The sequence below is a fragment of the Mustela lutreola genome, chromosome 6, assembly GCF_030435805.1.
Source record: "Mustela lutreola isolate mMusLut2 chromosome 6, mMusLut2.pri, whole genome shotgun sequence".
Lineage (NCBI taxonomy): Eukaryota > Metazoa > Chordata > Mammalia > Carnivora > Mustelidae > Mustela > Mustela lutreola.
Window position 1 is genome coordinate 141,692,754 of NC_081295.1, and position 15,726 is coordinate 141,708,479.

Here is a 15,726-nt window from a genome sequence, read left to right on the forward strand (position 1 = left end):
TCAGGCATCTACCTATTTGCAAGGCTCATCATCACTTAAAATATCAACCTTGGGATTAAATTCAGAATCCTCTCAAGTGTGTGTGTGTGTGTGTGTGTGTGTGTGTGTGTAAGCATGTGTGCACTTGCAGGGAACATTAGTCACTTTTTCATGATTTGGGGGCTAGGGTAGATTTGGCAGATTACGTATGGAGCCTATCAATGTGGGACAGCTTGTGGAAGATCATAAACATATTTTTCAGAGAGGAACGTTGCAGCCCTGAACACATCACGTGGTCACCCCTTCCCTAAGGTTTGTTCCTTTAATTGTAAATAGCCAGAAAGCCATCAAGCCAGAGTTTAATAAACTTTTAATTTGAAATGAATTACCACATGTTGTGTTTGTTTACCCATTATTAAATCTCTTAGCAACATATCAGTGGCAGAAACAGCGTACTGTAGCACAGCCCTGATATATTAGAAAACAAACCCATGGGGGATATTAACTGTTAATAATATGTTTAGGAAGCCGCTAAGAAAAATAAATAAATATAAGCAATGTAGCAGAGACATGTATTTGAAGAGATTTGTATGTTTTCTTTTTGTATAAATCTATTCTGAATAGGAGCAAAATGTCCCTGTGCAGTCTTTGAATGTGAAGCTGGAATCAGTTTCTGAGCTCAGAGCAGAGCAAATGCAAATCAGCCTTTTCCAAGACTTGTCTTAAAGCAGAAAGATTCCTTCTCTCCCAGTACATAGCATTCTCATACTGATTGTGTCAGTATTCATGTTGCTTGGAGTGTCACCTGTCCTCCTGTTAGGGGAACTGAGGGCAGACAGCATTTGAAAAGCCAAGTTCAGAGCACAGTGCAGTAGGTGTGGAAAATAAAGCCACAGTACCCTGAGGAAAAACTAGAAAGCAAAAATGGTCGGATGAAAAATGGTCTAAGAGTAATTGCTTCTAGTCTTCAGCTCAGTATCCTAAAACTAGGTTAAAATGTCAGTATCACTGAAATATTATTACTGTTAAGTCAGAAGCTACTTTCTCAAAAGTTAGAAATTCTAAAATAAGATTTTGAGTTCCATGCTTAAGACTAAAGCATTGGGAGGAAAAAAAAATAAAAAATAAAAAATAACAAGGAAGAGAAAAGAAAGAAAGAAAGAAAGAAAGAAAAAAAGAAAGAAAGAAAGAAAGAGAAAGAAGGAGGCAGGGAGGGAGGAAGGAAGGAAAAAAGGAAAGAAAGAGGGAAGGAAGGAAGTAGAAAGAGAGAGAGAGGAAGGGAAAGAGGGAGGAAGAAAGGGGCTCCATGGTACAGATGCACATTTCGTCAGAAGGTCTGTAGTAGCCAAAGGCAACGTCACCGAGCTGAAGTCATTCATCTCATTTCACCTCATCACATAAACATTTTATGATCTCAAATCTTCTCAGGAAGGGTAAGCACAATACAATAAGATATTTTCAGAGAGAAAAAGAGACAGCACATTCATAGAACTTTAGTTAAAATACTTTGTTATAATTGTCCTAGTTTATTATTAGTTATTGTTAATCTCTCCCTGTACCTAATTGGTAACTAAAACGTAATATAACAGAGTTCAATACTATCTGGGGTTTTAGGCATCCACTAGAGGTCTTGGGATGCATCCTCGCCACCAGATAAGGGAGGACTACTATATCTTTTTTTTTTTTTTTTTTTTTTTTTTTTTTTATTGCTCTACAATTAGGTTTCATTTAACTACTATATCTTATATCCAATTTATTTTACCAAATATTTGTTTAAAACCAGATGACATAATTCAATATTTATGAATTTTGTATATAAAATTTCAATATAATGTTCCCAGGTGTATATAATTATAAAGTGACATTTAATTGTCTGGAAGTGATGGTATCTTAGTTATCATTAGCTGATGATAATAGTTTGCTCATAAGGAAACAGGTCAAGTGTAACTAAGGAAGCTCAGGGCTTATATTGGGCCCAGCTCTTAGGGAAGGAAGCAGGGTTTCTAAAAATGGAGTATGGCCTTCAGTGGAGCTTTACTCAGCTCAGCAAGGCATAATCTCCAATGCACTTGGGCAACTCTAGGCACAAGAAACATTTACCACAAGAAGTTGACTATGAAGCTCTGTGTTGCCCAGCTGATAGGCAGAATAAGACAAGAAGGCAGATTTCATTAGGAAATCAAATACAGCAAGCTTTAGGTCTGGCCATTATGGCAGGGATCCCATATCTCTTCCCAAAAATCTCTGCTTTTTCCCTGACCTATACTCTCGACCCAAAAGTTCCCTCACTCTACATACTCTTCATAGTGGAGCTCAACCACTTAGCAATTTCTGTAGTCTATGTGTTTATGTTTCTGTAAGGGACACATTCTTCCTCCCTACTTTCCATATCTCTCCCACTTTCCCAACGGTCTCCTAAACATTTTAACTTGGATACAACTTAAGGATCTCAAACTCAATAGGTCCAAAATCAAGCTCATGTTTGTTCGTTTGTTTTTTTCCCTCTAATCTTGTCCCTCTTCCTTTATTTCATATTATCTGCTGGTTAATACCTATGTCTAGCCATGCTAAAAAATTAGGAATCTTCCTTAATGATCCCTTACCATCAGTATCCAACCAAGCAACAGGGACATTTTTATTCTTTGTCCTATAGTCATTCTTTTACACATCTTTAATACTCTATATATTTAAACTCTCTTCTCCAACTTTACTGTCACTGCCCTAATTCAGGCCCTCTTCTGTGGCCAACACTGCTCTAATATTTTCCAAACTGATCTGGTTTTAGACTTTTCCTCCTCAAATAAACCTTCCTAAAAATTACCAGAGGGAACCACTTAAAATAGAAATTATTTTTTTTATTTTTTATTTATTTGACAGAGAAATTACAAGTAGATGGAGAGGCAGGCAGAGAGAGAGAGAGGGAAGCAGGCTCCCTGCGGAGCAGAGAGCCCGATGCGGGACTCGATCCCAGGACCCTGAGATCATGACCTGAGCCGAAGGCAGCGGCTTAACCCACTGAGCCACCCAGGCGCCCCTTAAAATAGAAATTAAAATACATCCCCCCCTTCTTTTTTTTAAGATGTACTTTTTTTTTTTTTTTTTAATTTTAGAGCGAGACAGAGAGAGCATATGAGCAGGGGGAGGAGAGTGGGAAAGGGGAAGAGAATTTCAAGCAGACTCCCCACTGAGTGAGGAGCCTCACTCAAGCTTGGACCCAGGACTCTGAGATCATGACCTTACCCAAAATCAAAAGTCAACTACTTAACCAACCGAGCCACACAGGCACCCCAAGTCACTCTCCTTCTTAAGATCATTTGATGGCTACCCACTTTATATCAACTTCTCATCAGCCGCAATAGACACACAAGAAAATAGTGAGGGAGTTATTACTACCCTAGAATGTATACATGGATAAATAAATGATGGCAATGAGGAAAAGTAAGTAAAGTGGGAAAAGAATAAAGACTTTTCAGGCATAAAAGGGCTAAGACAGTTTACCATATTACAGACTCGAATTCTAAATGAATTACTAACAATTTTTTTCAACAAGAAGAAAAATGAAAGTGGAGACAAGCTACATAAAAATACTATGAAGCAGAAGTATTTACCAGATATGTCAGTAAATTAATTTTCTATTGAGACAAAAAAAAAAAAAAACCACTAAGTTTTCTGTTTAATAAAAGAGTGACCTGGAAACATGGCCAGCAATAACTTGAGAGTACATGGAGATGTTTGATGGGGAGGTCAAACATAATAAAAGTCCTTATCATGCTCAGGAAGAGAAGAGAAAAATCAGATGAAATTAGACTTTTTAAAACAATTTTTAATTAAATATGTAGATGAGAAAATTCAGGATAACATCTTAAATAATTAACAATAAAATCTATAGATTATAAACAGCAGAGGATAAACAAAATAAAGAAAATTATTTTTGGTTAAAGAAAAATTCAGTAAGTATTTTTAAAAAGCAAAGAAATAGGATGGCAAAAATAAATTGCAAAAAATGTTAATGTTGTCAGCAAGTACCAATATAACAGTAATAATAGTATTTACAAAAAATTAAACTCACCTGTTAAAAGACATATTAACTACTTGTCTTGAGTGCAAAAATAAAATCTAGATTTATGTTGTTAAGCCATACTCAAAAGAACACCACAGATGAGTTTTAAATTCTTAAAATAAATATTAGAAAAATAGTATATGCCATAACAATACTTATTTAAAAAATCAGGTGGTAGTATTAATATCAGAAGGAATAGATTATAAATTGAAGCATTATGGGGAGATGGAGAGGAGAAGGGAGTTGAGGGAAATTGGAGGGAGAGATGAACCATGAAAAACTATGGACTCTGAAAAACAATATGAGGGTTTTGAAGGGGTGGTGGGGTGGGAGTTGGGGGACCCTGGTGGTGGGTATTATGAAGGGCATGTATTGCGTGGAGCACTGGGTGTGGTGCATAAACAATCAACTCTGTTACACTGAGAAGAAATTAAATTTTTAAAAAATTAAATAAATAAAATAAATTGAAGCATTCATAAACATAGGGGGAGACTACATCTATATAAAGAAATAATAACACAAAAGTTAATAATCATAAAATTACAGGCATTTAACAACACATTTAAAATATACAAAGCAATATTTGACAGAACTACAGTGATAAATGGACAGATCTAGTCAGAAGTGATGATTTCACACACAGGTAAATAAAAACTGAAGATAAAGACTTAAGCTTTCCAATCGAGAAGATTAAAAGGTAACTCCCCCCCCCCCAAAAAAAAAACAGAAGAAAATAAGAGCAAAGAAATAATAAAGCCAAGTATAAACACAAAAAACAAAAGATCAATGGAGAGTAAGTCTTAATGGAGGTAGAAGAGCAGTTGTATACTTTTAAAAAAATGAATAAAAAGATAAAATTCAACCAAGATGGTAAAGAAAAACAAAGTAGGCATATATTAACCAATGTTAATAATGAAAAGAACATAATTATAAATTTAGTGGTATTTCAAAATTATAATAGCATTTTTACATATTTTCTTTTAGAGACATAAAACATCTATTGAACACTACATAAAAAACATTAGTTTCTTCCAAGGAGAAGAACTAGTCTGCAGTGGAAGGCAGATTTTGTTTTGAACAATCTGAGTGTATTCTCTGTTCAATAAAACTGTAACAAAAGGAAATAAACTTTAAAGATAATATACTATGTATACCAACATATATATACATATATTATGTGAATAATACATAATATATTACATTATATATTTAATATATGTGTATATATAACAGTATAATTGCATTATATACATCTATATATAATATGTAAATAATATGTAATACTATGACTAATTTAATTCGAGTAGTTTTTCAAATGAATTAAATAGAATGATTGAATAATCAATAGAAATCAAAGATTGAATTAGAAATCAAATGCTTCCCATGAGTCATCCCACATTAAAAAAAAAAAAAGGGTCCAGAACTCTTACAGTTCAATAAGAGAAAGTTTTTTAAATGACCCAAAGGAAAAGTGAGTAAAATTTAGGTATAGGCAATTCACAGAAAATAAAACACACTTGATTAACAGAAAGGTATGAAAAAAAAAAAAAAGGCTCCAACTTAGTCATATTCAGGGATATTTTCATGAAAACAAAGAGATACTGCATTGCAACTGAATTGGCAAAACTAATTATAACGAAGATTGATAGGATGTGAACCAAACCAACTCCTATCCAGCTGTTAGAAGGGTAAATCAATACAACCACTTTGATAGCAAAGTGTCATGTCACTATGCTAGAAATTTTAGAAGTGTGTGCCCTGTCATTCAGTGGTTCCTCTCCAGGATAGGAAGTATCTTTTACTCTATTGAAACTTGCACCTACGTGCACAAGAATGACATGTCCAAGAGTAATCACTGTAATTTTGTTTGCAACTGAGTAAAACTTGAAACAACGAATAAAATAAAAATAAAGTTTGTTACAATCATGCATATCACCACGTATACAATTATATGCAGTAAAATCAATAAACCAAAAATCCATGTTGGTGTGTGTGTAGGACTTGTGCAAATGTCAAGGATAATACTGAGAGAAAATGAATTTGCAGAAATAAATAGAAAACATGGTTACTCAACATAAATCTTAGAAACATAGAGAAGATACATTGTTTATAATTACATACATATGTAGGAAATGTGAATGAAACATACATGGGAATGATCAATAAGTCTCAGAGGTTTGGGAACAGAATGAGCAAGCAGTTCACAGAAGGCTTTAATCACATGTAAAATATTACTTTTTAAAACAAAAGTTGTGGAGAAAAGATTCAAGATATATCAAAATAGCAAGAATGGATACAGCTGGGTACTGATTTCTGGTTTATGTTATGTTATTTTCTGTACAGTATGTTTAAAATATTTGACAACCTCCAAACTGAAAAATATAGTCCCTACTACAGTACTGGCACGTGAAAAACCTACATCACATGTAATTATTATTAGTGGTAATCCTTCTAACATTAGTATTTCTCTGGTAATACTGTAAGAGTTACTATCTTTACTACAAGTAATAATATAATTACTACAACCATCCATCCCTTACTCTTGCTTCTACCATTATTATTACCGTTAGGAGATCCAACCTGTTCTGAATGTTTTAGTAAAGGAAATAATTATCTTGCAAAAAATAATAGTCATCTCTAGTATATCCCTTCTGTAGGCTGAAACTTCTATACATTAAATCGAACAAAGAATGTTATTTGCTTATTTAGCGCTTGATTAAGTCAGTCATTGAAAACTGAGGTTTATAAAATAACTATATTATTTGAGAACTTCTTTCTGAGAATATTTTCTCTTTCATAGCCTTCTGTTGGTTAACACTCTTGTAAGCAACCAAGAAGGCTTGGGTCTAGAACTAAGGACCAAAAAAAAGTCAACTTGTCCCCCCAAAAACAGCCATAACGCCATGGAGAAAGACTTGTGTTTCAATGAAGTAATTTTATATTTGATTGTAATTAATTAATAATTATGCTATAGGGAAACTGATATTCTTGTCTATGAATACATTCTCTTTAAGCAGCATGGCATAGTAAGAAATACACTAATTAATGTCTTTCTCAGTTTTCTGCAATATAACACAACTAGACATATTAGGAAAAGAAAGCTCAAAACGTTCTACGAACCCTGAGAAGAGTGTAGGGAGGGTTTAGCCTTACCATTCAGTGATTCACGAATGTTTTCCTCCGTTTGTTTCTCTGAAAGGCCCAGGGGATTCTCCACGCCTGATTCTGCTTCCTGTACTTCAGCCGTTAAAGAAATTGGAAATTCACGGGGAAGCGGAGTTTGCCTTTCATAGGTTTGTTGATCATCCAAACACAGAGGAAGTTTAATAACCTATTCAGAGAGAAATGTCTTATCTAAACTGTTGAAAATAGTGCACACACAGTTAATTTCACCCTAGAACAATGATACAATATGCAGACTCAAAAATGTCCACGATGAATTTTATTTTCCAAACCTTATATTTGTTTGTGTTTGGCTGCCTTACAAAAAATGCATTTTTTTGTATAAGCAGATTTACATAATTGTTTCAGATATTACCACTGTTTTATATAGTCCTGAGTTTTTTCTTTGTCTTGCCTTATAATTTTCTTTAATTTCTTCTCACAAATAACACTGTCTGATACTGGGATCAAGTTAGCAAATATTCACTCAGTATTCACTGTCTCCAAGAAACAATAATTCTAATTCAAATAAAAAAGATAAGATTGTAGAATCTAGTGGCGAAACTATGGGTGTTCATTGTGCCATTTTTTTTTCAACTTTTCTCTATGTTTATAATTTTATTTTTATTTTATTTATTTTATTTATTTTCATTTAATTAATTAGTTAATTAATTTTTATTTTATTTTTAGTTTTTAAAGATTTTATTTATTTATTTGACAGAGAGACAATGAGAGCAGGAATACAAGTAGCGGGAGTGGGAGAGGGAAAGCAGACTTCCCACTGAGCAGGGAGCCTGATGTGGGGCTCCATCCCAGGACCCTGGGATCATGACCTGATCCAAAGGCAGACACTAATGACTGAGTCACCCAAGCACTTTTCTATGTTTACAATTTGAATAATAAAGTGCTTGGTGGAAAGAATCAATGACACAGGAAATGAAATATTTAGAAAAGTGCGGGAGTTTGGGAAATAATTAAAGGCTATCCTGCTTGCAGAGCTGCACCTCTTGGATTCTTTCACATACCCTATGGAGGCCCAATCAGATCTGTTCTCCTGTCTCCACGCTCCCGGTGTTAGCCTGAGTTCTATCCCTAATCACAACGTGGTAGAACATGTGAGGTCACAGCTAAGCCACATGCCCTGCCGCTTTCTTTCCACTAACAGACATGGGAGGGAAATGATCATAATTTATCTGAATTATTTCCTTTCCTCTCTTCTAAAGCTGCATTACAGAAACCACTTTTCTGTTCTAGTGGTTCACCCATCTTTTCTCTTCTCTGTTCCAAGTTATTATTTTTTTTTTCCTGAGCGACTCCAGAAAGAGTACTCAAAAATTACATTGACTTGTTCAAAAATTGCATTTAAGAAAACTCACGTTGGAAAAATCCTAATATTTTAGAATTTCACATAAGAGGAAAATCAGTTTTTAAGATAAGAAAATTTCATTTTTATCCTCATGAAAGAGAAGCAAATGCATTCCTATTTATTCTGCCTTATGCTCAGAAAATCCTCTCTTGACTAATGGCATTATGCTCATCAATAAGACTCACCTTGCAGCTCCCGTTCCATGAACTATAGAGAGAAGATCTGCTACCAAATAAGAAAGCTAGTAGACAATTACAAGCATCTGTGATGACTAATGGCCAGAGGGCTCTACAAATAAATCATAATATTATTTTTCACCAATTTTTAAAAAAAGGAATCAGGAAAAAAAAAAGGAAGAAAAGTTTAGTAATGTGTCCAAATCAAGTAGATTTTAGTGAAATCAAGCTTTCTAAGCTGTTTACCGAATAACTACTTCTCTTGATCTTGTAAATTTTAAACATCCCTTCCTGATTTATCTCAAATATAAAATGCTTATATCTTTACAATCAATACTGGTACTACCCAGATGACCTTTCATGAAATAAAATTGTTGCTGACTTTCCTTGCTGTAATTGAAACCTCTGAATTTTAGGTAACAGTTGGTAAAAATTATAGATGCCTTTCACATTAGCTAGCAAACTTATATCCATATTTATTTTTTATTACAACTCTATTTTTATTTTTATTCCATTTTGATTTTTTGGTACAATATTCAAGTCACCAATTAATTAAACATTTTGTTATGGGTTATCTACCGTTTTCTTCAAAATTTGGATGATTTTTCAATAACTCCTTTGAATTCATTTTCAAATGCATTTACGTTATGTTTCTACATGTTAGAAACTTTTATAAACTTCTGATCCTGACACCCACCTCCAAACAACTGAATCAAAATCTCTGGGAACAAGACCTAACCATGGTATTATAAATGCTTCCTACATGATTTCAGTGTACAGTCAGATTTGACTCAGAATGGCACTATTTTCAGAATAAGTAGAAAGGCAAATATTTGGATTTAGATTCAGATTTATTTTCTTAACAGCAACTATAATATCTCAAAATGATATTTCAACAAAACATTTTAATGGATTTAGCTAAAAGGGGAAAAAAAAAAGCCAGCTGATTCAACTTCAAATAAGTAAGAAATAGGAAGACCATCACAGAAGAAGGATATAGAGCTGCTTATTTTTTTTTTTAAGATTTTATTTATTTATTTGACAGAGAGAGATCACAAGTAGGCAGAGAGGCAGACAAAGAAAAAGGAGGAAGCAGGCTCCCAGCTGAGCAGAGAGCCTGATGCGGGGCTCGATCCCAGGACTCTGGGATCATGACCTGAGCCAAAGGCAGAGGCTTTAACTGACTGAGCCACCCAGGCGCTCCTAGAGCTGCTGATTTTTAACCCAACACTGCGTGTGTTTCCTGGAAGTGTTTATATTTAATAGCCCCATTACTTTGGTAGATAGATGATGGTAATAGGTAGGCAGATAGATACATACATAAACAGACAGATAGATACATACATAAATAGATTAGATTAAATTGACTGAGAGCTACCTAGCCAGTTAGCTCGATAAACAAACAGATTGGGAAAAGTCAAACATGTAGGTAAGGGAAAAAAAAAAAAAGACATTTTATGATACAGGCACTGTGGCAAGACATCATAATCAGGAGGAACAAATTTGGACATACAGGATAGAAGTTGACTAAAGTTGTGTTGGAATGCTTTATACTTTCTGTATGCTGCCATTTTATTTATTTATTTTTGAATCCCCCATGGTATTTGCTTAGAATGAATTTATGCAATGACAATTCTGCTAAAAGGCTTGGTTAGAAAATACATTTCCAAACATATACAAGTAAATGATATATCCTCACAGGTTTTTTGGAGTGATTTTTTTTTTTTTTAATTTCTGAGGTAAATCATATAGCATGTTTTTAAGTAGTATTTATGAGTGGTAAAAGGAGCTTTGTAATGGTCATTTTTATCCTGTGGAAATGTGGGTCATTAATTGTTTTTTTTTTATATGAATACATGCCTATCTCACAAAATAAATGGCAACCATCCAGAAGGCACAGACTCTATCTGATCTCATATATATAGAGAGAGTAAGCAGTGCCCAATACATAATAGTAGCTCAGTTAGTACTTCTGATAAGGAAACATCATAGCCTTACACCCAAGTTGCTGGGACAGATCATCTCCAGCAGCAACAAATTATAAAATGAAAATTGAAAGATTTGGGTGACTTCCCTGGGCCACTCATGACTTACAAGTTTGGGTTAAATTTTCTTTAAGATTTCTGCCAATTCTAGGATGGTATTCTTTCTTTGTAGAAATCAATTTAATTGGCATCAAGAAAGCATTAGGATGTGATTACTTTTATTTTATTTTTTTTTATTTTTAAAGATTTTATTTATTTATTTTAGAGAGAGAGAAAGTGAGAGAGAGAGAGAGAGCATGAGAGGGAAGAAGGTCAGAGGGAGAAGCAGATTCCCTGCAGAGCTAGGAGCTGGATGTGGGACTTGATCCTGGGACTCTGGGATCATGACCTGAGCCAAAGGCAGTGGCTTAACCAACCGAGCCACCCAGGTGCCCAGAATGTGATAGCTTTAATAGGTTTATGATCCTTGTTGAAATTTTCAAAGCACAAAATGTAAGGTAAAGGCTAAAAATAAGCAGCTTTAGAAAAATTTTAAATTCTTTTTTCCACTCCAAAATCATATTACAAACCTGAAAGTAGAGATTGCACAGCCAGTGGTCCAAGTCCAAACAAATCAAATCTTCCGTTTTCCTGAAGTTGTCGAGTCTCTGATCATAATGTCCTCGGAGAAGGGGACACTTGAATTTTCCCTCTACTACATCAAAGTTGTTATCACACAAAGGAAAGGCTGCCCAGCCCACCACCCAGTCAAAACAAGTGTATTTCCCACGAAGGAGACAGAGTTCAAACAAGAAAGCCATGCCAGGTTTCACATCTTTCTTAGGAGGGAGTACCTAGGAAAAGATACCAAGACAAGGGAAGATTAGGATACTTGTACATGGAAACACACTATATTCACTGAAGCCTATGTCCAATTTATAATTAAGTAAAGAGTGAGTCTTACTTCTATTTTTTCCCTTAAAAATTAACCATTGTCAATAATGATGCAATAAACCTTAGGCGTACATATACCCTTCCAAATTAGTGTTTTCATCTTCTTTGGGTAAACACCCAATAATGGAATTATTAGATCACATGGTATTTCTATGTTTTCTTTGAGGAAACGTCATACTGCTTTCTACAGAAGTATTATTTATAATAGTCAAGATATGGAAGCAACCTAAAAGCTCCCTCCTGAGAGACAAATAGAGAAGGAGGATGTGGTGTGTGTAGAATATCTATATATAATGGAATATTACACAACCATTAAAAAGGATGAGATCATGCCATTTGCAACAACATGAAAGGATCTAGAGAGTAAGTCAGACTGAGAAAGACAAAGACTATATGAGTTCACATATGTGGAACCTAAAACAAACAACAAGAATAAAAACAAACAAACAAAAACCAAATGAATAAACAAAAAGCAGAATCAAACCAATAAGCACAGAGAAGAAAGTGATGGTTGTCAGAGGGGAAGGGATGGGAGGCTGGATAAGATGGGTGAAGGGGAGTGGGAGATACAGGCTTCCAGTCACGGACTGAGTAAGTCACAGGAAGAAAAGGTACAGCATAAGGAATAAAAACAATGATATTGTAATAGTGTTGTATTGTGGCAGATAGTAGCTATACCTATAGTGAGCACAGCACAATGTTTACACTTAGTTCACTGTTATATACACCTGAAACTGATGGAACATGTGTGTCAACTACACACACACAAAAAAAAAAAATTAAAGAAAAATTCACTCTTGGATGCATTTATATGAATAACCTTTCCAGTTCAAAGTAATTGAGCAAACACACTGCTATGAAAATGGGACCCAAGCAACAAGACAAATTTGACCCTGCCCGTTCCAGATTCGGCACTATGGTCTTTGGGAATCAAACTTGTAATCTGTTACCTAACACCAGAGACTGTATTTGAGTCCTTTTTACTTGAGCTGGCCCTTCTATTGTATAACAGTTTCTATCAATTGTCACCATCATGGTTCTACTTGCCTGTCACTCATCTTTGTAGTGCTCATGTACCCAGCACAAGTGCTTGACATCAAAGAGATGCTTTTTCAAAAGGTGGTTAAACAAACTACTGCACTCCAGAGAAACTATTCCTAGTCATATTGATAGCTTGCATTACTATTGAAAGGTCTACCTCTTGAAAGAAAAATAGTGTCCCATTTAATTCTGTGACTATCCTGTTTATTTCAGTTGACATTATAATGCACGTCACTGTATAAGTAACCTGTCAATGTTCAATAAACAGTTTTAGGCATAAGGATGAATGAAATGATCAGATTGACCAAACCATCTTTTCAGGTCCCCTGTTGTAGAGATGGAGCCTGTGCTTTGGCCTTTTAAAAAAGAAATTTAGGGGACACCTGAGTGATTCAGTCATTTAAGCATCTGCCTTCTACTCAGGTCATGAGCCCAGAGTCCTGGAATCAAGACCTGCATCAGGCTCCCTGCTCAGAGGAGAATCTTCTTCTCCCTCTCCTTCTACCCCTCCCCTTGCTCTCACTCTCTTGCTCTCAAAATGAATAAATAAAATCTTAAAAAAAAAAAAAATTTAAGGAAGTGCAAGACATGAAAACTCCTTTTTTTTTAATAGAGTATAAGCTTGAGTTTCATTTTAAAATTCTATGTGACTAATTATAAATGGGCAAAGATAAATACTTGCTTAATATTATTTTATAAATTTATCCAAAAGTCCATAGGCATATTTTATATGATTTATGTAAATATTTTAAGACTTAGTTTATGTTTAAAATGAAACAGAAGCATCTGTTGAAAAATACCATAACCCTGTGGCAGCTGCTATTAAACCATTAACAGGATCAGGTTTCATTTAAACCAGATTTACCATTTTCTACAACAGCCCATGGGAAAGCTAAAAACATTAGACACAAATTACTGACAAAAGAGATTCTTAATCAAGCCATACTTTTCATTTGGCTATTTGGCTGTGAGTAACCTTTGTGATAGGAAAATAAAACCTAAATGAGAAAGAGGAAGAGGAAAAATTGAGTCAGAAACCTGGTTTGGATCATCATTTAAAAATAAAGCTGAACTGAGGTCATTACAATAATTTTATCTATTCTCATCCCTGACTTTAGAAGCACCCACCTTGTACTAACCTGATCTGACTCAGTGATATGTTCAAAGTAGATAAAATAAGAATTTGAGCCATACTGACCCAATTCTATTAAGTTTCTGTGGTCACAGGCTATGACTTCTGGTTTTTGTATCAAGGTTTTGATGTACTCAAGTCTCTTCACTGATAAATGACCAGGAGGGACACCTGGGTGGCACAGACGGTTAAGTGTCAGACTCTCGTTTTCAGCTCAAATCATAATCTCAGGGTGGTGAGATCATACCACACATTGGGTTCCCCACTCAGCTCGGAGTCTGCTTGAAATTCTCTCTCCCTCTCCCCATCACCCTCCCATCTGTGCTGTCTAGAATAAGTAAATGAAGTTTACAAAATAAAACAAATAAAAGACCAGGGGATAAGCAATTCTTCACAAAATTGATACAAATATCAGGCTGGACAATAAGTATAAAAATGTTCATAAAAACATGAAATGCACATAATTATTAATATCATTATTATTATTATCTGAAGACTCTATCCAAATTATTTCCAAGATGAGTTAGATTACAGTTTATTTAATAAAGAAGAAAAGAACATATCAAAGTAAAAATTCATCTGTAAAAATGTAAAATACCAGTATTGTTTTGCATATGAGGAACAACTGTTCAAGGCTACCAGACATAACCTATAACCACCAGCTTAGCTCATGACTGCTGTAACCATGTAAATAAGAAGCCAATTCTCATGCACAAAAGGAAGCTCCACTGCAACCTATTTCACAATATAGAAGAGTCACATGCAACTACCCTGACTGCTGGGAAAAAAAAAAAAAAAAAAAAAAAAAAAAAACATAGTATATGAACATGACAAAATATAGTCAGTGGTATTGATTGAAAAGCAAGATAAGAGCTATATGTTATCAAATAAAAGAATTTACTTTATGTGACAATAGTTGTCTTATCTTATTTAATCTTTCAGTGTTTTTCCCTCACCGTGTATCATAGGAAAGATCGGTTGCTCTGTAATGTGTAGCTGGGGACTCATTCTTTTCCTCTTTGGCAACAAAGGATCACTAAGTTTCATTGTGTCTCTCAGAGGATCCTTTCCATAAACCTGAATACTTCCACAGCTGTCTTATGATGTAATATTTCCATGAGCATAATTGAATTGAATGCTATATAATGAGGGATTGAATGCTATATAATGTAATTGAATGCTATATAATGAGGGAAATAAATGTACTGGTCTCTGCCAACCACCACTGCCATCTCATCATGAGAGTCTTGGTGGCTGGGGGGTCACAATGTCCCTAATTTTCTTAGTATCAAGAAGAGCCTACTTTTTGAAGGCAGAGACACTATAGAGCTTAAGTTCAGTGGGTGACATAGGATGAAAGAGAATGTGCACGGGAAAGGAGAGTAATGAACAAGCAAAATCCAGGAAGCAAACAATAATTCTGAAGGCTGAAGGTTGCATGGAAAATTGGAAAAGAAAGTAAAGTTCTTTCCACTTGGGTACCAAATAGTATGAAAGTGAAGCAAAACAGAGACGATTAGGATAGTCTTTCAAAATGACAAAAATGCATATTGATAAAGTATTCTTCAATCTTCTTGACTTTCTGGAATTTTGAAAAGGATTATTATTTTTATAATCAGAAAAAAATTAACAAAGTGATTTCAAAAACAGAAGGCCCATGGGGCATCTGCATGGTTCAATCAGTTAAACATCTGCCTTAGACTCAAGTCATGATCATAGGCTCCTGGGATTGAGTCCCACATCATCAGGCTCCCTGTTCAGTTGAGAGCCTGCTTTTTCTCCTCCCTCTGATGCTTTCCCTACTTGTGCTCTTTCCCTCTCTCATTCTTTTTCAAGTGAATAAATATAATCTTAAAAAAATTAAATTTAACTTTAAAAACCAGAAGACTTTC

At 34.6% G+C, this 15,726-nt stretch overlaps 1 protein-coding gene across 1 annotated transcript in view; it reads right to left on the reverse strand.

The window, feature by feature from the left end:
• Positions 1-15,726, reverse strand: part of LOC131834722 (uncharacterized) — a 224,048-nt gene that overhangs the window by 184,753 nt on the left and 23,569 nt on the right. Inside the window, exons 4-5 of the mRNA XM_059179359.1 lie at positions 11,298-11,561; positions 7,160-7,370 (exon numbers count right to left, since the gene is read on the reverse strand). Coding sequence (XP_059035342.1) covers positions 7,160-7,370; positions 11,298-11,561 — 475 coding nt within the window. The remainder of the gene's footprint in view (positions 1-7,159; positions 7,371-11,297; positions 11,562-15,726) is intronic.